At 39.6% G+C, this 23416-nt stretch overlaps 1 protein-coding gene across 7 annotated transcripts in view; it reads left to right on the top strand.

The window, feature by feature from the left end:
• The window catches only part of INO80D (INO80 complex subunit D), a 45204-nt gene that overhangs the window by 8228 nt on the left and 13560 nt on the right, over window positions 1-23416 (top strand). For all 7 annotated transcript variants that reach the window (XM_026853231.1, XM_026853235.1, XM_026853230.1 and 4 more), the window contains 9 exons: window positions 188-283; window positions 390-636; window positions 6261-6994; window positions 9609-9717; window positions 16124-16348; window positions 18397-18506; window positions 20394-20527; window positions 21948-22165; window positions 22566-22723. In XM_026853231.1, coding sequence (XP_026709032.1) covers window positions 419-636; window positions 6261-6994; window positions 9609-9717; window positions 16124-16348; window positions 18397-18506; window positions 20394-20527; window positions 21948-22165; window positions 22566-22723 — 1906 coding nt within the window. In that variant the 5' untranslated portion in view covers window positions 188-283; window positions 390-418. The remainder of the gene's footprint in view (window positions 1-187; window positions 284-389; window positions 637-6260; window positions 6995-9608; window positions 9718-16123; window positions 16349-18396; window positions 18507-20393; window positions 20528-21947; window positions 22166-22565; window positions 22724-23416) is intronic.

Here is a 23416-nt window from a genome sequence, read left to right as displayed (position 1 = left end):
CCCCAGTAATTTTCCTTTCATGGTTTCCAAAGATCTGTGACTACTGATTAAAAATTATCATGCTAGTGGATTTGGCTGGTTGGATGCTAGCTGAACGACAGGTTTAGTGGCTACATCTGGCCACTTACTTATTGAACAGTAATAATATCTATTTTATTCTGATTGACCTTTTTGATATTTTCCTTAGACAATCTGCTTCATCTTGATTCATCATCATTCCAGGATAGTGGTGTCCTTGGGGCTCTCTCTTAACACTGATATGGTACAGAAGATTTAAAATCAGGTATTGTTTTGAGTCATTCTTTCCTGCAAAATGAAACACACAATCTAGAGCTGAATGTGGGTTTTTTTCACTTATGTGATTTGTGTTCATATTTTGGTTCTTTCAGCTGATGTTCACAAGGAATAGAGTCACGTGATGTATGAAGGCAAACACATACACTTCTCTGAGGTTGACAATAAGCCCTTGTGCTCATATAGCCCCAAACTGTGCAAGCAGAGGCGACTTAACGGCTACGCCTTCTGTATTAGACACGTTCTGGAGGACAAGACTGCCCCCTTCAAGCAATGTGAATATGTGGCCAAGTATAACAGCCAACGCTGCACCAACCCCATCCCCAAGTCTGAGGACCGTAGGTGAGTTGTGGCTCCCCATCTGCAAAGTGGGAATTGGCTGGGACATAGGCTTGAGTTTTCTTTTAAAATGCTGCTTGGTTTCAGGATGAGAGAAGAACTGGCCTGAATGGGTTGAATTCCAGGATGTTCCTTTGAGGGTTTTGTTTTAAGACCAGTCAAATTTATTTTATTTTCTGTGTGAGTCAAGTACTCAGAAAGGGGGCAGTAACTTATGCCCAAGGAATTTTTTGGGAGAGTTCATTGCTTTTCTCAAATTCACTATAAACTGTGGATCAAACCTTCTACACAGTACCTGCTGTTCTAATTAATTTGCTATGTCACTCACAGTACATACTCTTAAAAAGGCCTGCTTCTTTGGCCAGCTGTGCCAAGAGCACACTTCCATCTGCTTTTTCAGGGAAAACAGCTGAAAATGCATACCTTCTGGGCTTAGGGAGCAGTGACACATAGGGACAAATCCAGAATTACAGTTTGGTGTTTATGATTTGGTACTGATCTGTACTGTTGTATTACTGGAATAAAATAATTATGACTTGATAACAGATGAGCCACCTGGGAAAGTGCTGTCCAGTCACCTTTGCTTCCCCCCTTTCTCTCCCCCTCCCTGCCCAAATGAAGATGCCCAAGGTGCCCAGATATTAAATGCCTTGCAAGAGATAATGCTTGAAGTTGTTGGAGACCTGGGAATTCAAACCAGATTTCCTGAATTGCAGCCCATACCGTAACCACAAGGACATTCTTCCTTGCTCTTTAAGACTTCCTGAACACCAGTCTCATTGGTGTTGTTTGGACTGAAATAGCAGAATTTGTCTGATCTTGGCTGCCAGGTATATATGATTATAATTTTTCAGAGCCATTGTTGCAGGTTTTGCCAGTAACACAGTATTTAATTAATGAGTGTGCTAACTATCTGAGGCTTGTTCTGTTAGAAATTATTTTTTTAACCTAAAATATAAACAAAATATGCCAAAAAAAGAATCAAACCACTCTTCACTGACCTTTCACATTATTAGCTGCTATTCACTAACCTTTTGCATTATTAGCAGTGTTCCCACTGTGCCCTACATATAACTTCCTTCTCAGCTCACAGCTCCCTCTCTTGTCTGAAACAACAGTTGGACTGTGCTCTAAATTAACTTGCACTTCACCTGCCATTTCAGCTGAGGAGACTGATGAAGTGAGAAAAAAAACATGAATGTTTGTCAAAAGCTGTAGGGCAAATGCTCAAATGGCACAAGATGAATAACTTTAAGCTGTAATTTGACAGTCGGTGACTGTTTCTTTGCTACTGTACAGTTGAGTCTCTTTGGAAATAAGCTCACAGAAATGATCATGGAAATTGTTAGTGTAAATGGCATGCTGTAATTTCAGATGCAAGAGCTGACTGAGCCAGAATTGCTGTTTACCAGGGGTCATACTTAAAAACAATAGAAATAATAGTACTTAATGACACTTTTTTAGGTCTCATATGTTCCCATGGAATTTGAGATTTCTCTTTACACCTTGAATTGAGTTCACACTTTGTTCTTCTTGATTTTTCTCAAGTTAAAGTGAAGTGTGGTCATGACATCTGGTGTATGTTATATTAGAATAATTCAATTGCATGTCGAGTGTCACATTACAGTACTTGAAGAGGACAGCAGGTGTCTGAAGGAGAAAATAAACTTTTAATTTCAAATGAGAGGATGTGATAGTTTGAAAGAATATTTTAAAAGACTGCTTCTCAGGGCAGAGTTTAATTTTAACAATAAAACTTAATGAATGCTAGTGATAAGACTGTGCCTGCTCTAAACTTTTTTTTTTTGGCAGGCAAACCTGTATCTGTTTCTTAGGAGACTTTTTTCACACTTTGTTCGATATAAAGATGTTTGCTATGTCTGAGTTCTTCACTTGTAGCTTTTAATTTTCTGTGTACAAAATTACTGTCAGATGGTCATTTTGTCACAGTTTTAGACATGTAACTAGCTGTACATGATCAGAAGCAGGCTGTATGATGCTCTGACAGCTATCTTCTTATATACTTTCAAAGATTATAAAAAATGAAATGTCTCAACAGGATGCATGCATTACATGCCAAAAGCTTCATAGGCTGTCCACAGATAATTAAAAAAAAATTATCACTTGACCCCAGACAAATGAGATGCTACCAGCCACAAAGATGTTTAATATGCTGCCATATTATTAGATTTCTTATTAACCATTAACATTCTACAAATTAAATCTACTAATAGTGCGTGGCTTCATTGCCTTATCTGAACTCTAGTTTCTCTATTCATAGTCTTGTTTTTTTTAAAGAATACATATGGGATGATACAGACATGGGTTCTGTATCTGTATTTCCTCTGAATACATCTCCTAATTCTTTCTTATCCAAGTAGATACATAGATATTGAGGTTTAACTTAATGTTTAGGTATAGGGTTATTACAATTTAGCAGGTTTAAACACCATTTTATCTCTATTTATCCTCTTTGAAGAAAATTTTAAAATATTTTATTAATATGCAAGATGGTCTCCAGTTCACTTGAATCTTCCTTTAAATAAGTGACAGAACTTGATACCAGTCTGGGAGGTACTGGGAAGCAGAATGCAGTTGTAGGTGGAAAACCTTGCTGTCTGGATTCTTGCCCTCCCAATGATGTGGGAAACTGTCCAGCTGAAGCCTTCATAGCCCGTCATCTTTTGTGTGCTTCATGTTATGATAGTTTTAATGGATATCAACCCACTGCTCTTGCCATATGTACTGACTGCATTCAGCCTCACCTGCACAAAATAAGTGCCTTTGGTACTGAGTAAGGAAGGGGAAAAGAAGGTATATTAGATACTCAGTGTGACACTGTCAGCTGCGAATAACTCGTAGGTTATAGAAGTGACAAATTGAGCCACTAAGACAGGCACGTAAGAATTGGCTCTTGTGGAGCCACCTTGACCCTTATGGATTTCATGCTCAGAGCTATGTAAAAGGGACTGTGCTACTTGCAGATGCTATTCCAGTCTTCCCAGTAATCTGTCTTCTATGGAGCATGAACTACTAATGCCTTCCCCGGCATTACATCTGATTCAAAGAGTTTATTGCCTTAACTCAGCTGGTTATAGACTGGTTCCCGCAGAGTCAGTTCATGTCTGCACCAGGTTCTGCAGCACCACATAAAGTCAGAGCCAGTTTGGGCCAGGGCCAACTAAAAAGCCATTGTGGAACCTGAAGGATGGGGAAATGGGTGTGTGTGCCCGCTGAGCTCTGCAGGGGACTAGCTAGAGCCTGACAAGGCCAAGGTTGAGTTGGTGCTAATAAATTATGCCTAGCCAAAACTGCCTGCATGTAGTCTTTTCTACCCAAAGAAGACTTCAGTGCTTTTCCCAGTTCTTGCTCCTTCTAGTTCAAGGTGTATCAGCCTTGATTATGCTGGAAGACAGATAATTGACAGACAGACCCTAAAGCATAGAGCCAAGTCAATGTGTACTGGAGTCTGCACAAGCATGTGATCTATATTTTCATTATCTATGGGTTTGTGTCCAGAGTTGATGCCTGCATAAGGTACAGCTGGCTTTCAGTTGATGCAGTATGGTCAGTTTTAAGAGCCAAAGCTTTATTCTGTGCCATATCAAACCAATTCTGTATGAACGAGCAAAACCCTTAATGGCCTAAAACTCAGAGAATGTTAGCAAGTTTATTACCTTTTTGTAGGTTTATTCACATTTTCTATTTTTTGCTTTCTCTTTGTTTTTCACAATGAAAGCAGGCTAGCCAGTGTTACCTCCTCGTGTCAGCACAAGCACAAGGTGGCAATATTTAAGTTCTGAACAATGTAAGGAAAGCATTCACATTGAGTAAAACTCTTTATTGGAATAAGAGGGGGAAAAAAAATGCCCTTTGTTTGCTTTGTTTGTTTATTGTTTTTTCTTCCATCATACTAAAAGTGCTGTTGTAACTGCTCTCAGTCTTGTTCAAACAAAATATTTAAAGAGTGCTTAATTATGGGAATAGAGCTGTTGACTTTAAGGGAAGCTTTATTGAGCCCTCATATAATTTTACTTTTAGAAGTGCATCTCTCAGTATGAATTTACAGTATTCCTATGTGTTCTAGTAAGGACTCCACACGTTGCTGGCTTTCAGATTGCCTTATCTAGATTTATTTATTACTTATAACTTAATGTAATAAAGAAATTATTTAGACAGTAATAAGCAGACGTACTTTTCAGCCTTTTCTAATTTGTGGATCCCTCAAGAAACTACATATATGGAGATCATCAAGGAGCATATACAAATTTGCTTTTTGATTTTTACCCTTTATACACCTTTTAGAAGCAGTTCACTGCTTCTTTAGGGGTGGGTCAACAAGCTGAAAGTCACTAAGCTGAAGTTTTGGGCTTTTCTACTATTTTTTCTCCATGAAGACCAGGAATAATTTAAATTTTAACCTGTTTGTTCAACAGTGCGTACTTTTCTTGGATTCATACTGATCAGATTTCAAAAATACCTTCATGAGTATTTCTTTTCTTGTCCATGAATACCTTGATGTAGGTATCATCACTCTTTCCTTACATCTTTGTTTTCATCTGTAAGTTGCAGGTTATAGATGGAATCCTGCAAGGGCAGAAGTCTGATTGCTGGTAGCACCTCACAGAGGCTGGAGGGCCTGCCTGTGTGAAGCAGGAAAAGGATCAGATCATGGTTCCTATGTTTCTATCTCCTGCTTGTTTTAATCAGACAAAAATAAATTGTTTACTTCTTACTATGTTATCTGTGATCATAACTCTTTTCATTTTCATTACAACCTTTTGAAGACTTTTTTCCTTCTTTTTTTAATAACATGACTTTAAAAGCTTTTTTTTTTATTATTAGAAGAGCTTAAAATCCATGTTTGTGGATTGTATGTATACTTATTCCTGGCATTGTGTAAACATTTTCGAGCAGCAGAGAATTTCTTTTAAACTAGATTTTTGTTTGAAGAACATTCAGCTAATGCTCTGGATACAAAATTCATCATGGTAGAACTCCTAAAACAATTTAAATATTTATGCTACTTGTTCATTAAGTGCAAATAGTGACCCTTCTCAACAGGTATCTCTAGTGAAATTGTCCATATAAGAAACTGCTTCCTACTACAGTGGAATTCATAATAATAGTGTGTGTAGATGAAAATGATAGCTACTTCCAGTGAAAGAACAGCCAAATGAAAGGAAGTAGTCTTCAGTGTATTTTTTCTTGGGAGCTTTTGAAACAATCTTAGTTAACGGCTCAAGTTCTTACTGCTTTATGTATCAGACAGTCCATTTGTTTTGTTCACTTTGCTTTCTGAGTATTTACCCTATGAGAGAGTAAATATTTTGCATGGTGGTGTGTGAATCTCCTATGAATAATGAATGAAGGCTTTTATATCTTAAGATTACAAATTATCACTTGTGTAAGTTTTTTGTTTTCTGTTACAGTCTGGGAACATCATAGTTGTCTGTGGTATTAGAAGCAGTTGTGTACACTTCTTGTAAACCCTCTTGTGTTTTGAACTATATTCACATGAGATGGGGGGGGGAGGGGGGCAGTGGTTTCCCTTTAGTGATGTCTGTTTTCTTAAGATTTTACTTACAAGAGTTGAGTTAATAACTGACTGCTTTGACTTTTCAAAGGTACTGCAACAGCCACCTGCAGGTACTTGGCTTTATACCGAAAAAGGAGAGGAAGAAAAAGAATGATCCCATAGAGGAGGTAAAGGTCAGGCATCAGATGGATGCTATGGCCTTCAGTCTGACAGTGCCCACCCTGGCCTTGAAGATGCCCAATGGATTGGATGGGATGTCCCTCTCTCCTCCAGGGGCTAGGCTTCCTCTCCACTACTTGGAGGCAGAATTAGAAGACCCCTTTGCTTTCAATGAGGAGGATGATGACCTAAAGAAAGGGGCAACAGTGAGGAAAAAGTTGCAAAGCAAGTTGGCTCAGAACCGGCAGCGCCAGAGAGAGACAGAGATTTTAAAAGTTCGCCAAGAGCACTTTAGCCCCCTTCCTGCACCTTTGCAGCAGCAGCACTCCCATCTGCCACCTTCATCAGCTTCGTTAAAGCCGACAGGGCTATCGCAGGGCGTAGTCTGCAAGTCACCTCAACCTCCGAACACCAGCCTACCAATGCAGGGAGTGGCACCCACCACACACACTATAGCACAAGCCTGGCAGTTGTCTAACAAGAGACCTCTGCCCCTCCTGCCACCCACCAGGGCTCCTGTCACGGACCCTCCAAGGACTGATCGGGTCCTCATGAAAGCCACAGCCTTCTCTCCACACTCATCCTGCATGAGCCGGCTACAGAGACTGGTGAAACTGTGCACTCGAAAACAGCAGCTGGACACTGATCTGTTTCCACATTTAGGTGGGTAGATAATAGATGCACTGCCACCTTATTTTTTTAATCTGAAACCAAAAGACAAAATGGGAATGTCTTTATTGCCCTGTGCTGCATTCCCATGTGGGCCTTGGAAATTAACCCTGAACTAGGTAATCTCTTGGTGTTTTCTTTAGCCTTGTTCTCTATGAAGGGAGTGCCTGCACCCATCATGTAGTTTGTGGCATTTTGGTTGTTCTTAATGCTCAGTTAACAATTTGAGAAATCAAACTGAAGTGTAGAAAACATTGCGTGGATGATACAAGCATTGTATAGAAGGTTTGCAACTCGAGTAGTAAATGTGGTGCCAGCTGTATCTATGTGAGTGGACAAGGTTAGATTGAATTTTAGATATGAGAGAAGTGCCCATTGCAAAATAAGCACGTGTAAAAATTTGGAGATTTGGCCCATCATTCTCTGCAGATCCAAATTTTCAGTTGACCTGGCTGGAAAAACGAGCACAAGAGAATTTTGCTTGACTTGGGCCTATTCGTGTACAGAATGTGGATGAACAAAAGCAAAATACCACTCCAAGAGGGCAGGACCATTACAGAGGGTAATTGGAGGGGTGGACTCTTGTCCACATACCACTGCAGGAATAGTCTTCTCCTTATGTATTGTCTAGAAACCATAATAATCAATTGCTGCTTGTGAAAATGTAGGTAAATATAACCAACCTGCTGCTATGAAAATAAAATACTGACAAGGGCAACAGTAGTCAGTGTGTGATATTAGATCAGGAATGCCGTTTATGATTTAAAAAAAAAAAAAAAGAGACTTCAAATAAATCTGGATGTTCTTCATGTAACATCTTATTTAATTGCAAACATCTGTAATTTTTGCTATTTCAATTAACCTTTTTAAAATTTCCTGTTAAGATCTGCCCTTTGGCACTCATGGGATAGCTTGACTATTTGTTCAGAAGATAATTAGCATCCCATAGCATGTCTCCAAAGGACATTGTTCATCAGAAAACCGCTTTGATGGTCCTATATATAATGCAGGTCTTTTGAGGAATGGCAACTCCAGAGGCACTTCTGAGAGTCACAGACCCCAGTAGCTTAGGAAGTGACCTGTGTTTTGAAAGACTGCAGAAATAGCACTTTCTGTGTTTAATGTTTTACATTCTCAAGTGGTGAAGAGAATACATTTTCCTAAAAACAAGGCATAGTAAAAAACCTGATTAGACCTATAAATGTACAGTTATGCAGATGCATAATTGTATGTGTATGAAATTATAACATAACATTTTATATTTGGCAAAGTAATGGAATTTACATATTAAATATATGACAGTGGAAAATATATTTGTTATTTATTCATAATATGCCTTAATATTAAACACTAGTTATGCTGGTTCACAGAATTTCAGAATTTCTTTTTTTATGATAGAGTAGCACTAGAGATGACTGCACAGAGTCTTTAAAAAATGCAGCTGTTTTATGTGTACCTACATCAGAGCCCTGTAAGTGGATATTAATGTAACTGCAGTGTGAGTATAGCTGAATCTGGATTAGATTTTATTCCTTCATTTCTACAGCACCTGTTAGAAGCAAAACAATGCAACCTCTGATTTTATTTTTAAGCTTTGGGTAAATAATTTGTCACATGGTATCAATTGTAGACATCTTTATCCAATGATTAAGCTGGCTTTTTTATTCCTCTATGGAAGGATATGAGAGTGAAAAAGCATTTAAGTTGAAAGTATACTTCTGGCATTTTATCAAATGTCTTAAGATATCTTAATTATATCCCACCTGCTGCAAGGAATTGGCAAGAATTCCACTGGATGGGAGACAGAGAGTAAGAAAAACTGCAAAAGATGGAGCTCCAGATAAAGCGTTCCGCCAGAGAACTTACTGGGCTCTGCTTCTGGCTGTCCTGTTCAACGATTGTGTTGAGCTTGACTAACTGAGGCTGCTGGTGCATACAATAAGTTGATGCTACTGCATCATCATTAAGCTAAAGTGTGCTGCTTAGTAAAAGTGCAGGATTATTTGCATCTCTTCCTTTAGCTCTCTGTTAATGCTAATATATGCATTTGGCAGGCAATTACAGAGACTGAGCAGAGGAACATCCTGTGTAGCTGTGTATCTGTCTCTGTCCATGCTGCTCTGTCTTACAGTTTTCCTATTCTCTCTGTGTTTTGGCACAGAGCAGGGGTCAGAATGTAAACAGAAGTGAAAGTGACCTATTTAGATCATACAGTATTAAAAATTAGCAGGCAGTCAGTTCTTCATGGCAGGCACTTCTCTCTTACCTCATCTCTAAAGATTCCATGTGCTTGGTATGAAAACCATAATATTTTTCTGTGGATAAGGAAGCTGGTGATTCTTCTTCCACTGCTTATGGGTAAAGAAGCCAACAGGGATTTTAAAAGGAAAACTAAAATTTGACAAAAATCAGTGAAAGCTATTTTCACACTGTAATGGAGCTGTTACAGTAAATTTTCCTGTGTAATTGGGAATATTATATGATTTAATCAAACGTAATTATGCTTGTTACTATGCTACACATTCATCTTTTGTGCCATAGCTTGCTGAGAGACTTACATGAGGTGGATATACTTTTCACCCACCTTTCATGTTTTCCATTCCCTTAGGGCTGGATTGGTCTGAAGACAGTGGAGAAGAGTTGGAGGATTCAGAGCAAGCCTCCCCTTACCAGGTTGCATGGTCTATCCGAGAAACCCTCGGCTATGAGAGACACGAGTGAGTATGATTCTTCAGTATTCATGCTGGCCTTGATGGAATAAATCATGTAAATGTGAGCTTCACTTCAAGTGGAGTCAGTGGAACCTAAGCACTTGTTTGAGTGCTTTGCTGAAACAAAAGATTGTTTGAACTCGTTTGTTTCCAAGAGCTCTGAAACAGCTTGTCGCCTTCTGTCCCAGTTTCCACCTAACTTAGAGACCTTTGTACAGTCTGTTATGAGAAGGATGCATCAGGAAAAAAATTGAAGCTTATTTGCCTAAATTTAATTGAGTTTAGTGGGATTTATTCATGAACTTGTGTGCCTTACTGAGTAAGGTATTTCCTGAATTGCAACCAAATGAAGGGAGTTGCTATTGGTTTCTTGTCTTTCCTAGTATTTCCTAGTATTTGTGAATAACTTCGTTAGTAAACTTACTATAACTTACTAGTAAACTTATTATATTTTACTCATTAATCCTTGCAGAATGTTATTTTAATGTGTTTTTTTTTTTTAAAGGGCAGGCATTTCTTTTCATAATTGTCAAATAAACTGTCAAAGAGTTGGGAGCATTGAAAGGAAGTGATGTGATTGGGTAAGCAGAGCAGATATTAGCTGCTGGTGCAGAAAGGCTTATGGTGTTCTCCATATACTTCTAAGTCATGAATCTGAACTTACAGCAGGATATGATAATATATGTCTATTACAGTAAATTTTAAGGTGCAAAGTTAAAGCAAAGCATCCCAAGCATAGTATTGTAATGAAACTGAAGCATGTTGATAACAAAAGTAAATTGGGGTCTCAATAAAATTTGATTGTAGTTTCTATAATGTGATTCTCTTTCACTGTGCAACTGGACTTTTTGATACTACAACTCCTATTTGTTCAATTTTTAAATATCACAGAGTAATGATATTAATGAAACTTTATTTTGTTATTACATGGAAATTCTGAAACTTACCAGAACTTCTTACTATCTCTAAAGATTGTTCACAAGGTGAATTACAAAGCTGTATCTCTTTCATCATGAGAGACACCGGGATACTAAATACTGAGAGCTTTCAGTGAATCAAAGCTCAGTAGCAGTGTGTAGACTTTCCTTTTTTAAAATAAAAGGTTTTTCCTCTTATGAATGACCATTGTTTTTTACGGCATCGGCAATCAGAGAGCGTGGGTGAGCTTTAACAAACATTAGTTTTAACTTAAAAGGCAACTTTTAAATAAACTGTTTTGGGAAAACATGAACAGACTTTCAGACTTTCAAATCATACATAATTTTCAAAGCAGATATATCTATTAAATAACTTCCCTTACACTCTTGTCTCTTGACATTTGATCTGGTTCTTCCATAGATCCCTATATTTTGTCAAATTATAAAGGTCATCTCTGTGTGTTTTGTCTTCTATTTGTCTTAACTTCCTTTGGATTCTTCCTACTCTTTTCACATACTGAGAGAAAATAATACCTTGTCTTGACATTTTCTGTTCCATTCTAGCATTTTGTGCACTTCAATTAAATACTGTCTTAACTATCGTGATGGATAAATTTTTGTACAGTACTGGCTACTTTTCTGCTTCCATCAGCCTGCCCAGTGTTAGCTCTTCAACAACTTTCCTAATTTTGTTTATGGATAAACGTTGATACATTCACTTGATGTCAGCCTTCTAAAACTTTAATTCCTTTTCTGCAAGCTTCTGTAGAGGTTTTTATTAGCTGAAGTGTTTCACTTGACACTTTTGCGATGTGGTCTGTCTTGCTCATCTGGCAGCCGCAGACTCATGGCTCCTAACGTAGTCAGCCAGTGACTTGCTACAGCTCTGAATTTTGGAGGCTAATTTTACCAGAAAACTGATGGAGGTTGTTTCCCAAAACCTGTAGATTCTGAAATCACATACCTAAATTTACAGGAATTTACTTACCGTTTTTTGTAGTAAAATTAAAGCTCTTTTTTCTCTGTTCGTTTGTGTCTGAGCTTGTAGTCCCTGTGTGAAAGGGATAATTCTCCACCTGCTAACTCTGTTCTGTCCATTTCCGTTTTGAGTCTGTGGAAGACAACGGGAAGGCTGTTTCTCAGAACAGATTATTAAAAGAAAGCAAGAAGTTAATTTCTACATTACTGGACAGCTTGTACTCAGCATTTCTAGTTTTTAATCTGTAAAATTAATATTGTTGTCATCTGTGGAAACACAGTTTGCTTTTATTATTCTGTCCTTTAGTTTTGAAAAATCGGGTTTCTGTGGTCACAGGATTCCAAGATGCAATGCTTCGAGGCAGGTATATGTGTTTGAGTTCAAATTGTAGCACAGGAGTTGGCACCGGTCACAGTGCAGGCAGGGCAGCTGGCAGGACAGACTGCTGGGGTGGGAGAAATTCTTCACTGGGAGCAGTGATTTGGAGGGAAAGCAAGAGCTGATCTGTGCTGCAGATGAGTGATTTGATTGCTGGGTCTTGTAGTTTAGAAAGTACTAGGAAACAAATGGGTTTAAAAGAAAGTTTCTCACTTCTTATGCTGAAATCCAGATAAAGTGAGCGTTTCAGGTAGCAAGTTTGAAAAGGGAGTGTGAGGATTGGAGTCCCTCCTCATACCAGCTCACTCAAAGGAGCAAATATCAACACTGTATTGTCAAAGTTGGATTTAATAACTTCCAATAACTAGAAGAACTAAAAGGGAGAAGGGAAGGTTCTTCAAATGCCTCCTTACAGAGAGTTTTGAAGTACAGTTGCTGGAGTGTATCAGAGTAGAAAGCATGTTCTCCTGGTTCCCTGATGGTGCCTGACTGCTCATGCTAGCCTTTTGCTCTTGCTTTTTGCTACTTTGTGCTGCCTTTGTTTTCTTCATGAACACAGAGCAATAATTCCCCTGATGTTTACAATGACAATCTTAAAAGGAATAGTTGGGAAGAAGCATTTTGGATTATCAAATAGTTTGCGTGCACTTTCAGAAACCTTAAAAAATGAAATGCCACACATTTAAGTTGAACTTCAGAAGTTATGTATGCAGTTTAAGAGAATAAACTAAATAGAATTTGGCAAACTTGTTTATGAAAGGACAACAATAAAAGTACCTTTCAGTTTCAGTACTTGCCCAGAAAAAAAAAAAAAAGAGTAGGTGTTATTGTGATATTTTTAGGTTTCTTTAAACATATGTTTTGGTTAATCTTACTGGCCTGGGAACACAATTCCAAATAGGCTTTTAGAAACTGCCTCAAAATTGCATTTGACACTGTCCCACACGACATCCTTGTCTCTAAATTGGAGAGACATGGACTTGACAGATGGACCACTCAGTGGATAAGGACCTGGCTGGATGGTCACACTCAGAGTTGTGGTCAATGGCTCAGTGTCCGAGGGGATAGCAGGGAGGAGTGACATTCCTCAGGGGTCAGTGTTGGGACCGGTGCTGTTTAACATCTTTGTTGGAGACATGGACAGTGGGATTGAGTGCACCCTCAGCAGTTTGCTGATGACACCGAGTTGAGTGGTGCAGTTGACACTCTGGAGGGAAGGGATGTGCCACCCAGAGGGACCTGGACAGGCTGGAGAGGTGGGACCGTGCAAACCTTATGGAGTTCAGCAAGGTGAAGTGCAAGGTCCTGCACATGGGTTGGGGCAATCCCAAGCACAAATACAGGGTGGGAGAAGAGTGGATTGAGAGCAGCCCTGCAGAGAAGGACTCGGGGGTACTAGTGGATGGAAAACTGACTGTGAGCCAGCAATGTGCGCTCACAGCCCAGAAAGCCAACCCTGTCCTGGGCTGCATCAAGAGCGGTGTGGCCGGCAGGGCGAGGGAGGGGATTCTCCTCCTCTGCTCTGCGCTTGTAAGACCCCCACCTGCAGTGCTGTGTCCAGCTCTGGGGCCCCCACACAAAAAGGACATGGATCTGCTTGAGCGGGCCCAGAGGAGGCCATAAAGATGATCAGGGGCTGGAGCACCTCCCCTGTGAGGACAGGCTGAGAGAGTTGGGGGTGTTCAGCCCAGAGAAGAGAAGGCTCCAGGGAGACCTTATAGTGGCCTTCCAGTGCTGAAAGGGGCTACAGGAGAGATGGGGAGGGACTCTGCATCAGGGGGTGTAGGGATAAGATGAGGGGTAACAGTTTTAAACTGGAAGAGGGTAGATTTAGATTAGGTGTAAAGAAGAAATTTCTTCCCTGTGAGGGTGGTGGGACACTGGCACAGGCTGCCCAGAGCAGCTGTGGCTGCCCCCTCCCTGGCAGGGTTCAAGGCCAGGTTGGACGGGGCTGTGAGCAACCTGGGCGAGTGGAAGGTGCCCCTGCCCATGGCAGGGGGGTGGGAACTAAGTGATCTTTAAGGTCCCTTCCAACCCAAACCAGTCTATCCTTCTGTGAAAATAAGCCCTTGTCCACTGCAGGCATGATTTCTTTCTATGTCTTGTATATATGTCTTCATTTACTTTTTAAAAATGATCTCATAAACTGCAGTTTATGAGAGAAAATGTTTTAACATGCGATGACTTTTTTCTGTCTTATTTCAATGGGAGGGAAGCAAGAACTCTCAAATGCAGAGACATTTGCATTTAAAAGCACTCTTTCCACCCAAAAGAAACATTTTTTTCCCAAATGAGTATTCCTGTCTTTTCTTAAAGTTAATTTGTAACCGTATTTAAAATTGTGTCAGTATGTCTGCAACTTTGTTTAATCTTGGCCCAGAGCAGTAATGAAATATCTAAGAAACCTACCTGTATCTAATTGATCCCATCCATGTATTGCTGTTTTCTATTAATACATTGGAAAAAGGAAAATCTATATTAAATAGCACACAATTAAATTTTTCTAAACAGGTTGTTTTTCCCAGTAGGCATTCTTTCCTAAGAGATCTTAAAAGTGTATTTTCTTTTCATTTTCAGTGTGAAAATATTAAACATTACATATGTTAAATATTTTTAACAAGTTGTGTTTGCTACTAAGCATTTAATTGCGGAGGTTTAATTAAAAGGAATTTATGCTTCTAGAAAATAATCTGTAATATGTTGTACAAAATAGATAGTACAGTTGACTTTACACAAAACTTTATAAAAATGTGCAGTTGTGTCAAGGCAGTGTTTGCTCCTGTGGAGTTTTTGTGGGCAGCCATAGTGGAGATGGATGCAGTCTCTTAAATTTGGTCTGCGTGTGAATGGAATAAGAGTTTCCAGAAAGGAAAGTTGGTCTTAGTCATGCTGCCTTTCAGGGACAGCTATTCTGCTTGCATTTCTGGATCTTACTATACTTAGTAAATATCATGGCTGGTATTTTGTATCTCTTCTATCATTAGCTAGTTGTGGTCCGCTTTGCTGTGTGCAGGTTCTCCTTGTTTCTTGCTGGCCAAGCTCTGCAGTCTGAACCTTGGGAGCTTGTGATTTGTGTCATTTGGACTTATTTTCTTCCCCCTGCCTTTATTTTGTTTTACAGATAGGAAAGTTAGCAAAGTGTCTCTGTTCTATAAGGAAAAGTTTAAAGGAAAAACTGAACAAAGCCTGCTTTGCTTAGAGTCAGTGCACACTCTTTGTTTGTTGCTCTGTGAACAAGAATATCATTCTACAAACCAGTGCTCATGGAGGACTTCTGGGTAGCTTCATGGACATTGTTGTTTTAACAAGTCACAGTGATGATTTTATTATGTTTCCTGATTTTTACTTTATTTAATTGAATATGGTGACATGGCTTGATGGTTTTGTTGCTATGTGCCAGGGCATTCAGAACACCAAGATAAATGAGAAATGCTTTCTTAATGGGAAATGCTTTCTTAAGCAGAGAATTGGATCAGTCTTTCATCTTGTCGTTCCTTAGCCCTGGTATGATTTTTCCCTCAGTACCTTTGGAGTTAAATGTGAATTTCTTCTCCATGGCTGTACTGTAATTCTACTTTAACTCTGCAGCAAGAGGAAAGCAGTATCAACTATTAGCTGTGCGAGTGTGTATTTTGGTTTAGAAAGGAATACACCACCTGGCAGGGTAAAAGGAATTGGAAAAAGTCAGCAGTTTTGGTACTTGTTAGAATTTTACCATCTTCTCCAGCGTGACCTTTCTTCAATAAATTTCCACTACATAGTTCCCCACCCTTGTCTTGTCCATTAATTGCACTTTGATTTAAGAGTTTGTCTCATTTGCTGAGACATTTACAGTAAATAAAGGTTAACGGTATAGATTTTTTTCGAACAGCAGGCTCCAGACATTTAAATGTGTCAGACTTGATGATAAATTGATGTAATCTCTAATAATGACATACTAAGAAGGGTGAGTACCTTTAGAATTCAAAAGAGGTCCCGCTTTTACAATTTCTCAAGCACCCCTGCCTGATTTCAGCCTTTGGATGTTTGTGAGGCTGGAAGATGGATGCCAATTTAACAATTCTATTAAAATGACAAATTAGCTTCCTTGAAAAAAAAATTACTTAAAGCCCATTTGTTTTTATTTTCCCTTCTTCAGGTCCGATGATGACAATGCAGATGACAGGAGTTCCAGGGTGACCAGACTTTGCACTTACTTTCAGCAGAAATACAAGCACCTCTGCCGCCTGGAGCGGGCAGAATCTCGTCAGAAGAAATGCCGGCATACACTCCGGAAAGCCTTGCTGCAGGCGGCCAGCAGAGAGCCGGAGCGTGCTGGGCAACTGATACAAGAACTCCGAAGAGCTACGTGTGCTCGTACCAGGTTAGACCTTCCCCTGTGACTGCAGTAGCCCGGGTTCTGGGTGGAGATGGGCAGGGTGGAGATGGGCAGAGTATCCAGCAGCTGAAAAGCTGAACTCTGAAACTGGTAGACGTGCACAAGGCAGAAAAACCATGACACGTAAATGCCTGTCAGTGGAGTAAAATAAACATGGCATACAGTGTTTACCAAGAAGACAGGTATTCTCCAGCTTTGTGTTTTAAAATGTGGATTGTTCGTTCAGCAGCATCTGGGCCTCACTTCTTAAATGTCACAAAAGAAGTTAGTGGCCTGCGAAAATTTATTCTTATTAATTATTCTATGTATTTTGGCTGCCTTCAAATATCTGGTACTTTACTAAGCCCAGTTCTTTAGAAGGTGTGCAGTCTGGTCTGCAGTTCACTGCTTCAATTCAGATTTTGTTTTTCACAGCTTTTTTGGAAAACACTGTACCTCCTCTTAATTATCTTCCCAGCAAATCAAACTTAAGCTCATACTTTTTGTTAGATTTAACTCAATCTAACATTAAATGAAACTTGGCAACAAAATAAATATCTTCTAACAACTCTGAAGGTTACCTTCTGTGGGAATTCTTTCTAGATAATGTCAACATCCCTCTAGCTCTCAGCATATTGAGAGTTGGTTGATTCATATTTGTGCAGGAACAGAGTAAGTCTGAACCCTGGCATTATGTCTGGGGTATCAGCAGCATTCTTGTGCTGTTGTGGTTTTGCTTTACAGGATGTGTGACTGCGGGGGGTAGGGAAGGCTAGCATGAGACACAGGCTGGAGCAGAGTACTGAGAGTATATTCTGGTTATGGGATGATTTTGTTCCTGGACAGTGGGCTGTGGTTCATGACAGGTGGAGGCTTTATTGTTGGGGAGGTAGAGTGATGCTGAAGATCCGTTCAGAGGTGTAACATATAGGTACACTGCTAGTTTATGAAGTTGTTGTAAATGTCTCCAAACTTAAATTGCAGCAAAACCTTAACAAACTGGCAAGCTCTTAATGTTGTGGGGTTTTTTTTCCCCCCCCATTATTTTTGCCTTTTATTATGCAAAAAAGATTGGTTTGGGTTGACTGGCAAAGCCAGGTATGCCTGTCATCACTGCTCTGGTTAATTTAAGTAACCACAGAGTCTTTTTTCAGTTATGGAATTTTTCACATGAGTAATATTGCTAACTAAAACTTTGCTCAGTCAAAGTGCAGTCGATGACAGAAATGGCTGAAGGAAAGCAGTCAGGCTACAGACAGCTTTTTGTCAACCTAGAAAACAACGTGTACAGAGGTGAATGTCAGCCCTGGAATCGCCAGCTTTATCTACATGAAGGTGACAAATGCCTCGAGAGCTGGCTAACACCAAGCGAGCTGTGTAATGCTTGCAGTACTCATCCACACTGCTGTCTGGTCGCCTGCTTGCAGCTCAGGCTCAAAGCATTGAGGCTGTGCTGAGGAAGCACTCAGCTCCGGGCACCTGCTGGTGGATTGGGCTGTAGCACGTTGATGAAGGAGAGCTTTTACTCATGTTGAGCACGCTCAGGTTCTGCCACTCCAGAGCTCAGTCTAAGTTTGTCTGAGCACATGCTTGCATGCAAGCTCTGGGGATGCTCGGCATGTTTTGATTTATGAACGGGCTTGGAAGTGCACTTGACTGCCCATGTAGGCATACCCAATACATTGTGTTCTAAAGACTGACCTCATTTTCAGGGTCACCCCTCTGTTGACACTCACCTACTGCTGTCCTTGGCTCTATTGCAAGGTGTTGTAGTATTTACATGGTAGTAGCACACAGCACCTCTCATTACAATTAAAGCCCTGTGAAATAAACAATAATCCTGTTACTGCAGTCACATCTTCACTTGTCATTGACATTTATTCTGTATCCCTGTATAGAGTGTGGTTGTAGTGTGCACCCATCTGGATCATGACACACACATGTGTGTTACAATTTTTTCATCCTGTTGTGCCACATTCAGGGCAATAGTTGTGCTAAGTAACCACCTGAGACTGGGGTTTTGTCTTTAAGCTCTTTTATGCTTTTCTTTTCAGCACAAGCCAAGCGAGGCAGAGAGATGCAGAACCAACAACTTGTAGTGGGACTTCGAAGGGAGAACAGTGCACTAACAAGGCCCTTCCATTCACCAGGCATTGTTTTCAGCGTATCCTCTTAACTGTTTGGGAGTTGTGTTCAGACATGGCAGCTGTTCTCTTTTAGGGGGTTTTGTTTGCGTGTTAGGTTTTTGCATTGACAAATAGATTTTCAGAAAGAAATACCTATTTGTGAGTGTTTGTCAACTACTCTGCTTTTAATTTGTCTGTGTGATTTGGGTCTGTAGACAGTGAAGATAAGTAGTTTGCTACTGGTATCTGTCATAGTCACACCATTTTACTCTTTAAACTGTATTTAGTGGGTGCAAGGAGCCTTTACAAAAGTGATCATCTTTCATGGATATCTTGGTACAAACCATATGGCTTTCAGCCTTGTGACTTTCATGCAGTGGGTTCCAGTAGGCTAACTACCTACGAAGGGTTTATAGGAACAAGTTTTTACACATAATATAAAAGGATGGCTTACACTGGCTAGAAAGGTGGAATTCTGATACTTTGCATTGTTTAAAGAGCAGAATAGAAGGAGTTGGAGAATCCATATTCTAGATAAGGAAGAATTCCCAGTACTCGGAATTTCAAGCAAAGCTTGAAAAAGATGTTAAGAGTCAATGCATGAAGATCTCAGAAAGGAGAGAACATGTTAGATGTGAGGTTTGATTCTGAAGACTGTAAACAGGCAGACTTTTGATGTGGAATACTTAAGAATTCCGCAGGCTTTGTAATTTTTTTGTTTAGATGAAGAATTGTTGGTGCTTTTCTTGGAGTGACTCCTTTTAGTTGGAGCTTTGGTTTTGCTGTTTTAAGTGACTGGTGTTGATCTGTAACAGTATCGGACTGCAGCACCTTTTCGATCTTTTTGTTTTACAGATGGCTTATTTTTCTTGGTTGATTTTTGCAGGCCCCTTAAAAGTAATCTGCAGAGCAGTTGAAAACCTCTATGACAGCACCATGGCATGCAGCTGTGTTTGGGATTTGCCACACGATTCTGATTTTTTTCAATTTTTTTTTTTTCAAAGTTTAAGTGATCTTCCTTGTTGGTGTGTGTAGAGCAGAGATGTCAAGGCTAGTGATTTTGCATTTGTGCCCATTTTTTCCCTCTGCACTTCCTTCTCAATGGAAACAGTCTCTCCTAAAATGAACAGGCTCTTGATTCTGACCTGTCCATCCAAGTCTGCCACCTGGACTGTTCTGCAGTTTTCCATTTTCTTTGTCCTTTCTTTTGTGTTTTAATGTTTTATGAACATACATAGTGATGTTAAGGTCTGTGAACTGTTCAAGATGGAAGGAGTGCTTCTGATGTTGTTTGAAAAAACACAATGAAATATCTGTTTGATTTGCAGTAAGTGTGGAAACATTTTCACTCCTGCAGGGGATTTTTCTGAAGGAAATCTCAGCAAGCTTACGTTTGGATTTACTTGACCTTTCTGTCTGATTGCACATCTTTTTTTTCAGAGGAGCAGGAAGGATCTTGAAACTTCTTTGTCTGTGCTCTAAAGATAAATGCCAAGAATGTACCTTAAAAGATTGAATTAAGAAATACTCTTTCTTTAATGTTTCAGTATGGATTGTCATTAGTCTGTAAGGAAATAGTCCTGTTGACTACACTGTTCCAACTGCTACTATTGATCTATTGATTAAGACTCCAGGAAAAGGCTTCTTTTTTGCTAAGAACTCATTAGTGAAATGGCTGCTTCTATAAAACTATCTCAATATATAATAAAATCATTAGAGATTCTGCATGAATGCAGTTTTTCACTTTAAAAGTTGGGTTTGAGCCTTACCTAGCTTTGAACTTGAATAACAAAGTTAAGGTACTCATTAAAAATAGCATCTATGGACAGCTAGAGTTGAAGGCTCTGATCTTCATCAGATTGATAAATCAAAGGGCGTTCCTCTATCATTGCCTCATGTGTTATTCCTGATGCAGAAATGCACAGATATCTTATTGAACCGTTCTCAGCAGCTCTTCTCAAGTTGCACAGCCAAGTTTGCAGATGGTCAACAGTGCTCTGTGCCAGTTTTTGACATTACACATCAAACACCTCTGTGCGAAGAACATGCCAAAAAAATGGTACGTACAAAGCCAAAAGTATAATTATTTGTGTATTGGATGATCAGGAGTTTTAACCCCAGTCTTTCTGTGAACTCTTGCTTGACAACTAGCAAGTTTATGAACTTAAGAGCTCATTTCCTTTTACTTTTCTTAAGAGGGTAAAACATGCCAAACATTTCCAATTAGTATAAAGTATGTTGTGAAAATCTTTTACATACTTTTGAGGATATAATAAAGTGTGAATGAGAATATCCTTCACGCAGAAATTTGATTCCTCTCTTGAATTGAGAAATAGAAAATAATTGTGGGTGATCCTGTGGTCATTTTATTTGGGCTCACTCCTGGCCTTTGGATCTGAATATAGTATGCCTGTGGTATAGTAAGAACACCACATCTCGAGCACTCTCGCTACATGGGGCCCAGAATACTTTCTAGAGGAAGTGTAGATAGCAATTACAATCATACAAATAATGGGTTTGCCACTTTTTATACCTTTTGGTGACTATTAGAATTTATCTTTAACCTCCTTCAGGGATCCATGGCCTCTGACAAGCTGAGAGAATGCAGAAATTAAGATGATGTTCTCTGCTCTCCTTTTATGCCTCCCATCTTCCAGAACAAAACTTTTAGGATAGTTCACAAACCCATTCCTGTCTTGTCCCTCCTTCAAGGCATTAGGTGTAAAACTGCCTCTTTTTTTGTTGTTGGGTTGTTGTGGGTGTTTTGTTACTGTTTTTGTCCAGCCTCTCCAAAATTGGTGAATTATGAAGTTTTCTGGATTAAAATGTGAGGGTCTGCACTAACATATTTGTGGGGGATTTTCCCTCTCTCCCAGGAAACCTTCAGTTTGTCTCTCAGGGTTTACTTCTGTAGCACATAAAATCCTCTGCCATTCCTGGTGTGATGGCAACTGAAAACTGATGATAGTTTGATTTATTTTTTAATCGGTCAATGACTGCTGATCAAAAGCAGTGAGGCCTTAGTTGTTTACCCATGTCCTTACCCTAGCCCTACAGTATTAATTCAATTTCCTCAGTGCTGTCTCTTATGGCAGAGGGCACTTGAGGATGATGGCTTCAGCTGCTGCACACTATCCCCATTATCGCCACCTCACAACAGCTTTCTCTCTTTAATACTTACAGGAATTCTGACAAAGGTTACAGTTTTCTACTGATTTAGTTAGGGTTTGTTATGATTTTAAAAGTGACACTGCAGTATCTCCTGTTTAGCATACCTCATAATTTGGTCTATGTGATTTTTGCCATTGGGATCAACGATGAAGGAAACAGCTTAAATTTTGTAACCTTGCCTGGGTGTAAGTGAGCAGTCTCTCTTGCATTACATGTGAATGTCTGTGGAATGACTAGGTAGGGAAGAAAGCAAGGACAGTCATACTTGTTCTTAATATGCTTCCATTGCTATTGTTTTATTCCCAAAGGACAATTTCTTGAGAGGGGACAGTTCCCGTAAAGTTCAGCACCAGCAGCAGAGGAAACCCAGGAAAAAAACAAAGCCACCTGCACTTACCAAAAAACACAAGAAGAAGAGAAGGCGAGGCCCACGCCGGCCCCAGAAACCCATTCCTCCTGCAGTGCCCCAAGGGAACCTCACCATGCCTGCTAGTGTCTCACTGCCAGTAGAGATGCCCCACATACGGTCAGTGGTAGCCCTGCCCCAGTTTGCCCACCAGTAGCTTGAACATTGTCAATGAGCACTGTAGAAAGGTGTGATGGTGCTGTGCTGATCAGTGACTGGAGCAAGGCTAGAAACTGCATGTGACTTGAAAAAAAGGCCTTAGAGTGGGTTATTTCAGATTTGAGCAATTATTGGGTTTGATGGATAAAATATCTTGCTCCTGGTGCTGCATCTTATGTATTTAATTAATAGGCTAAGTGTAAGCTTCCTAAAGAAACTTTCTAAAAGCATTTTTTTCATAGATGATGAGGAAAAAAAAAAAAAGTGTGGGGAAACACCCATTATAGATGGATATGCATTCAGTTGTTGTTTGGAGGAATCTGAGTTGAGCACTTGGGGACTAATGGTGCTTTCTGTCCAGGAGCCCCTCCACACCAGAGCTGAGTGCCGATGAGCTGCCCGATGATATCGCCAATGAAATCACAGACATTCCACATGACTTGGAATTGAATCAGGAGGACTTCTCTGATGTCCTGCCGCGGTTGCCCGATGATTTGCAAGATTTTGATTTCTTTGAAGGTACCATTTTATTTTATTTTATATGAACATGAACACAGTCAGTGAACTGAAGAAGTGAGTGTGTGTAAAATGCATTTTGAGAGGTTGCCTGCTTTCCTAAAGGTAATAAATTCTAGATAAGGAAGTGTGCATTTCCTCTATTATTTGTTTGTGAGCTCTGAAGTAAAGCAGGCTTAAGAAGGTTCATGTGTGTAGTTCTCTGCTTGCTCTTGTAATTACTGCTGTGAAAATCCTAATTGGTTTAGTATTTTAATAATTCATTTTGCGTTTTTACTGCCTGTCAGTGTTGCAGTTTAATCAAGAGTATTCTCAGTAATGGCATCTTTCTGCCATCGAGTGGGGCTGGAATCACAGTCAATGTTGGCCTTTGATAAAAGGACAAGAGTGTGAGAATAAAATCTTTAAATACATTTTTGAAACTAGCTTTTGATCAGAACTGTGCCTGAATTTCTGGATTCTAAAGCTCAGTACCTATGACATACAACAAAGAAATTAGAACAGTTCAGAGTTGGGGTATGTGATTTCTTTGGTCGCTTTCTGATATGACGAGATGTCAGACTGTGTTTGAATTGAAATTAACCTGGATTATACTGACTGTGTAAATTTTAAGTCCATGCTGTAATGTCATAAGTAGAAGGGAGTTTGTAGACTATTTGTTATTGCAGCATTGAAGAAAATCTTATTTAAGTGTTT

Source organism: Athene cunicularia (assembly GCF_003259725.1).
Source record: "Athene cunicularia isolate RWA chromosome 7 unlocalized genomic scaffold, athCun1 chr7_part2, whole genome shotgun sequence".
Taxonomy (NCBI): Eukaryota; Metazoa; Chordata; class Aves; order Strigiformes; family Strigidae; genus Athene; species Athene cunicularia.
Note: the sequence above shows the minus strand (reverse complement) of the source record. Positions and strands in the feature narration are given on the sequence as shown.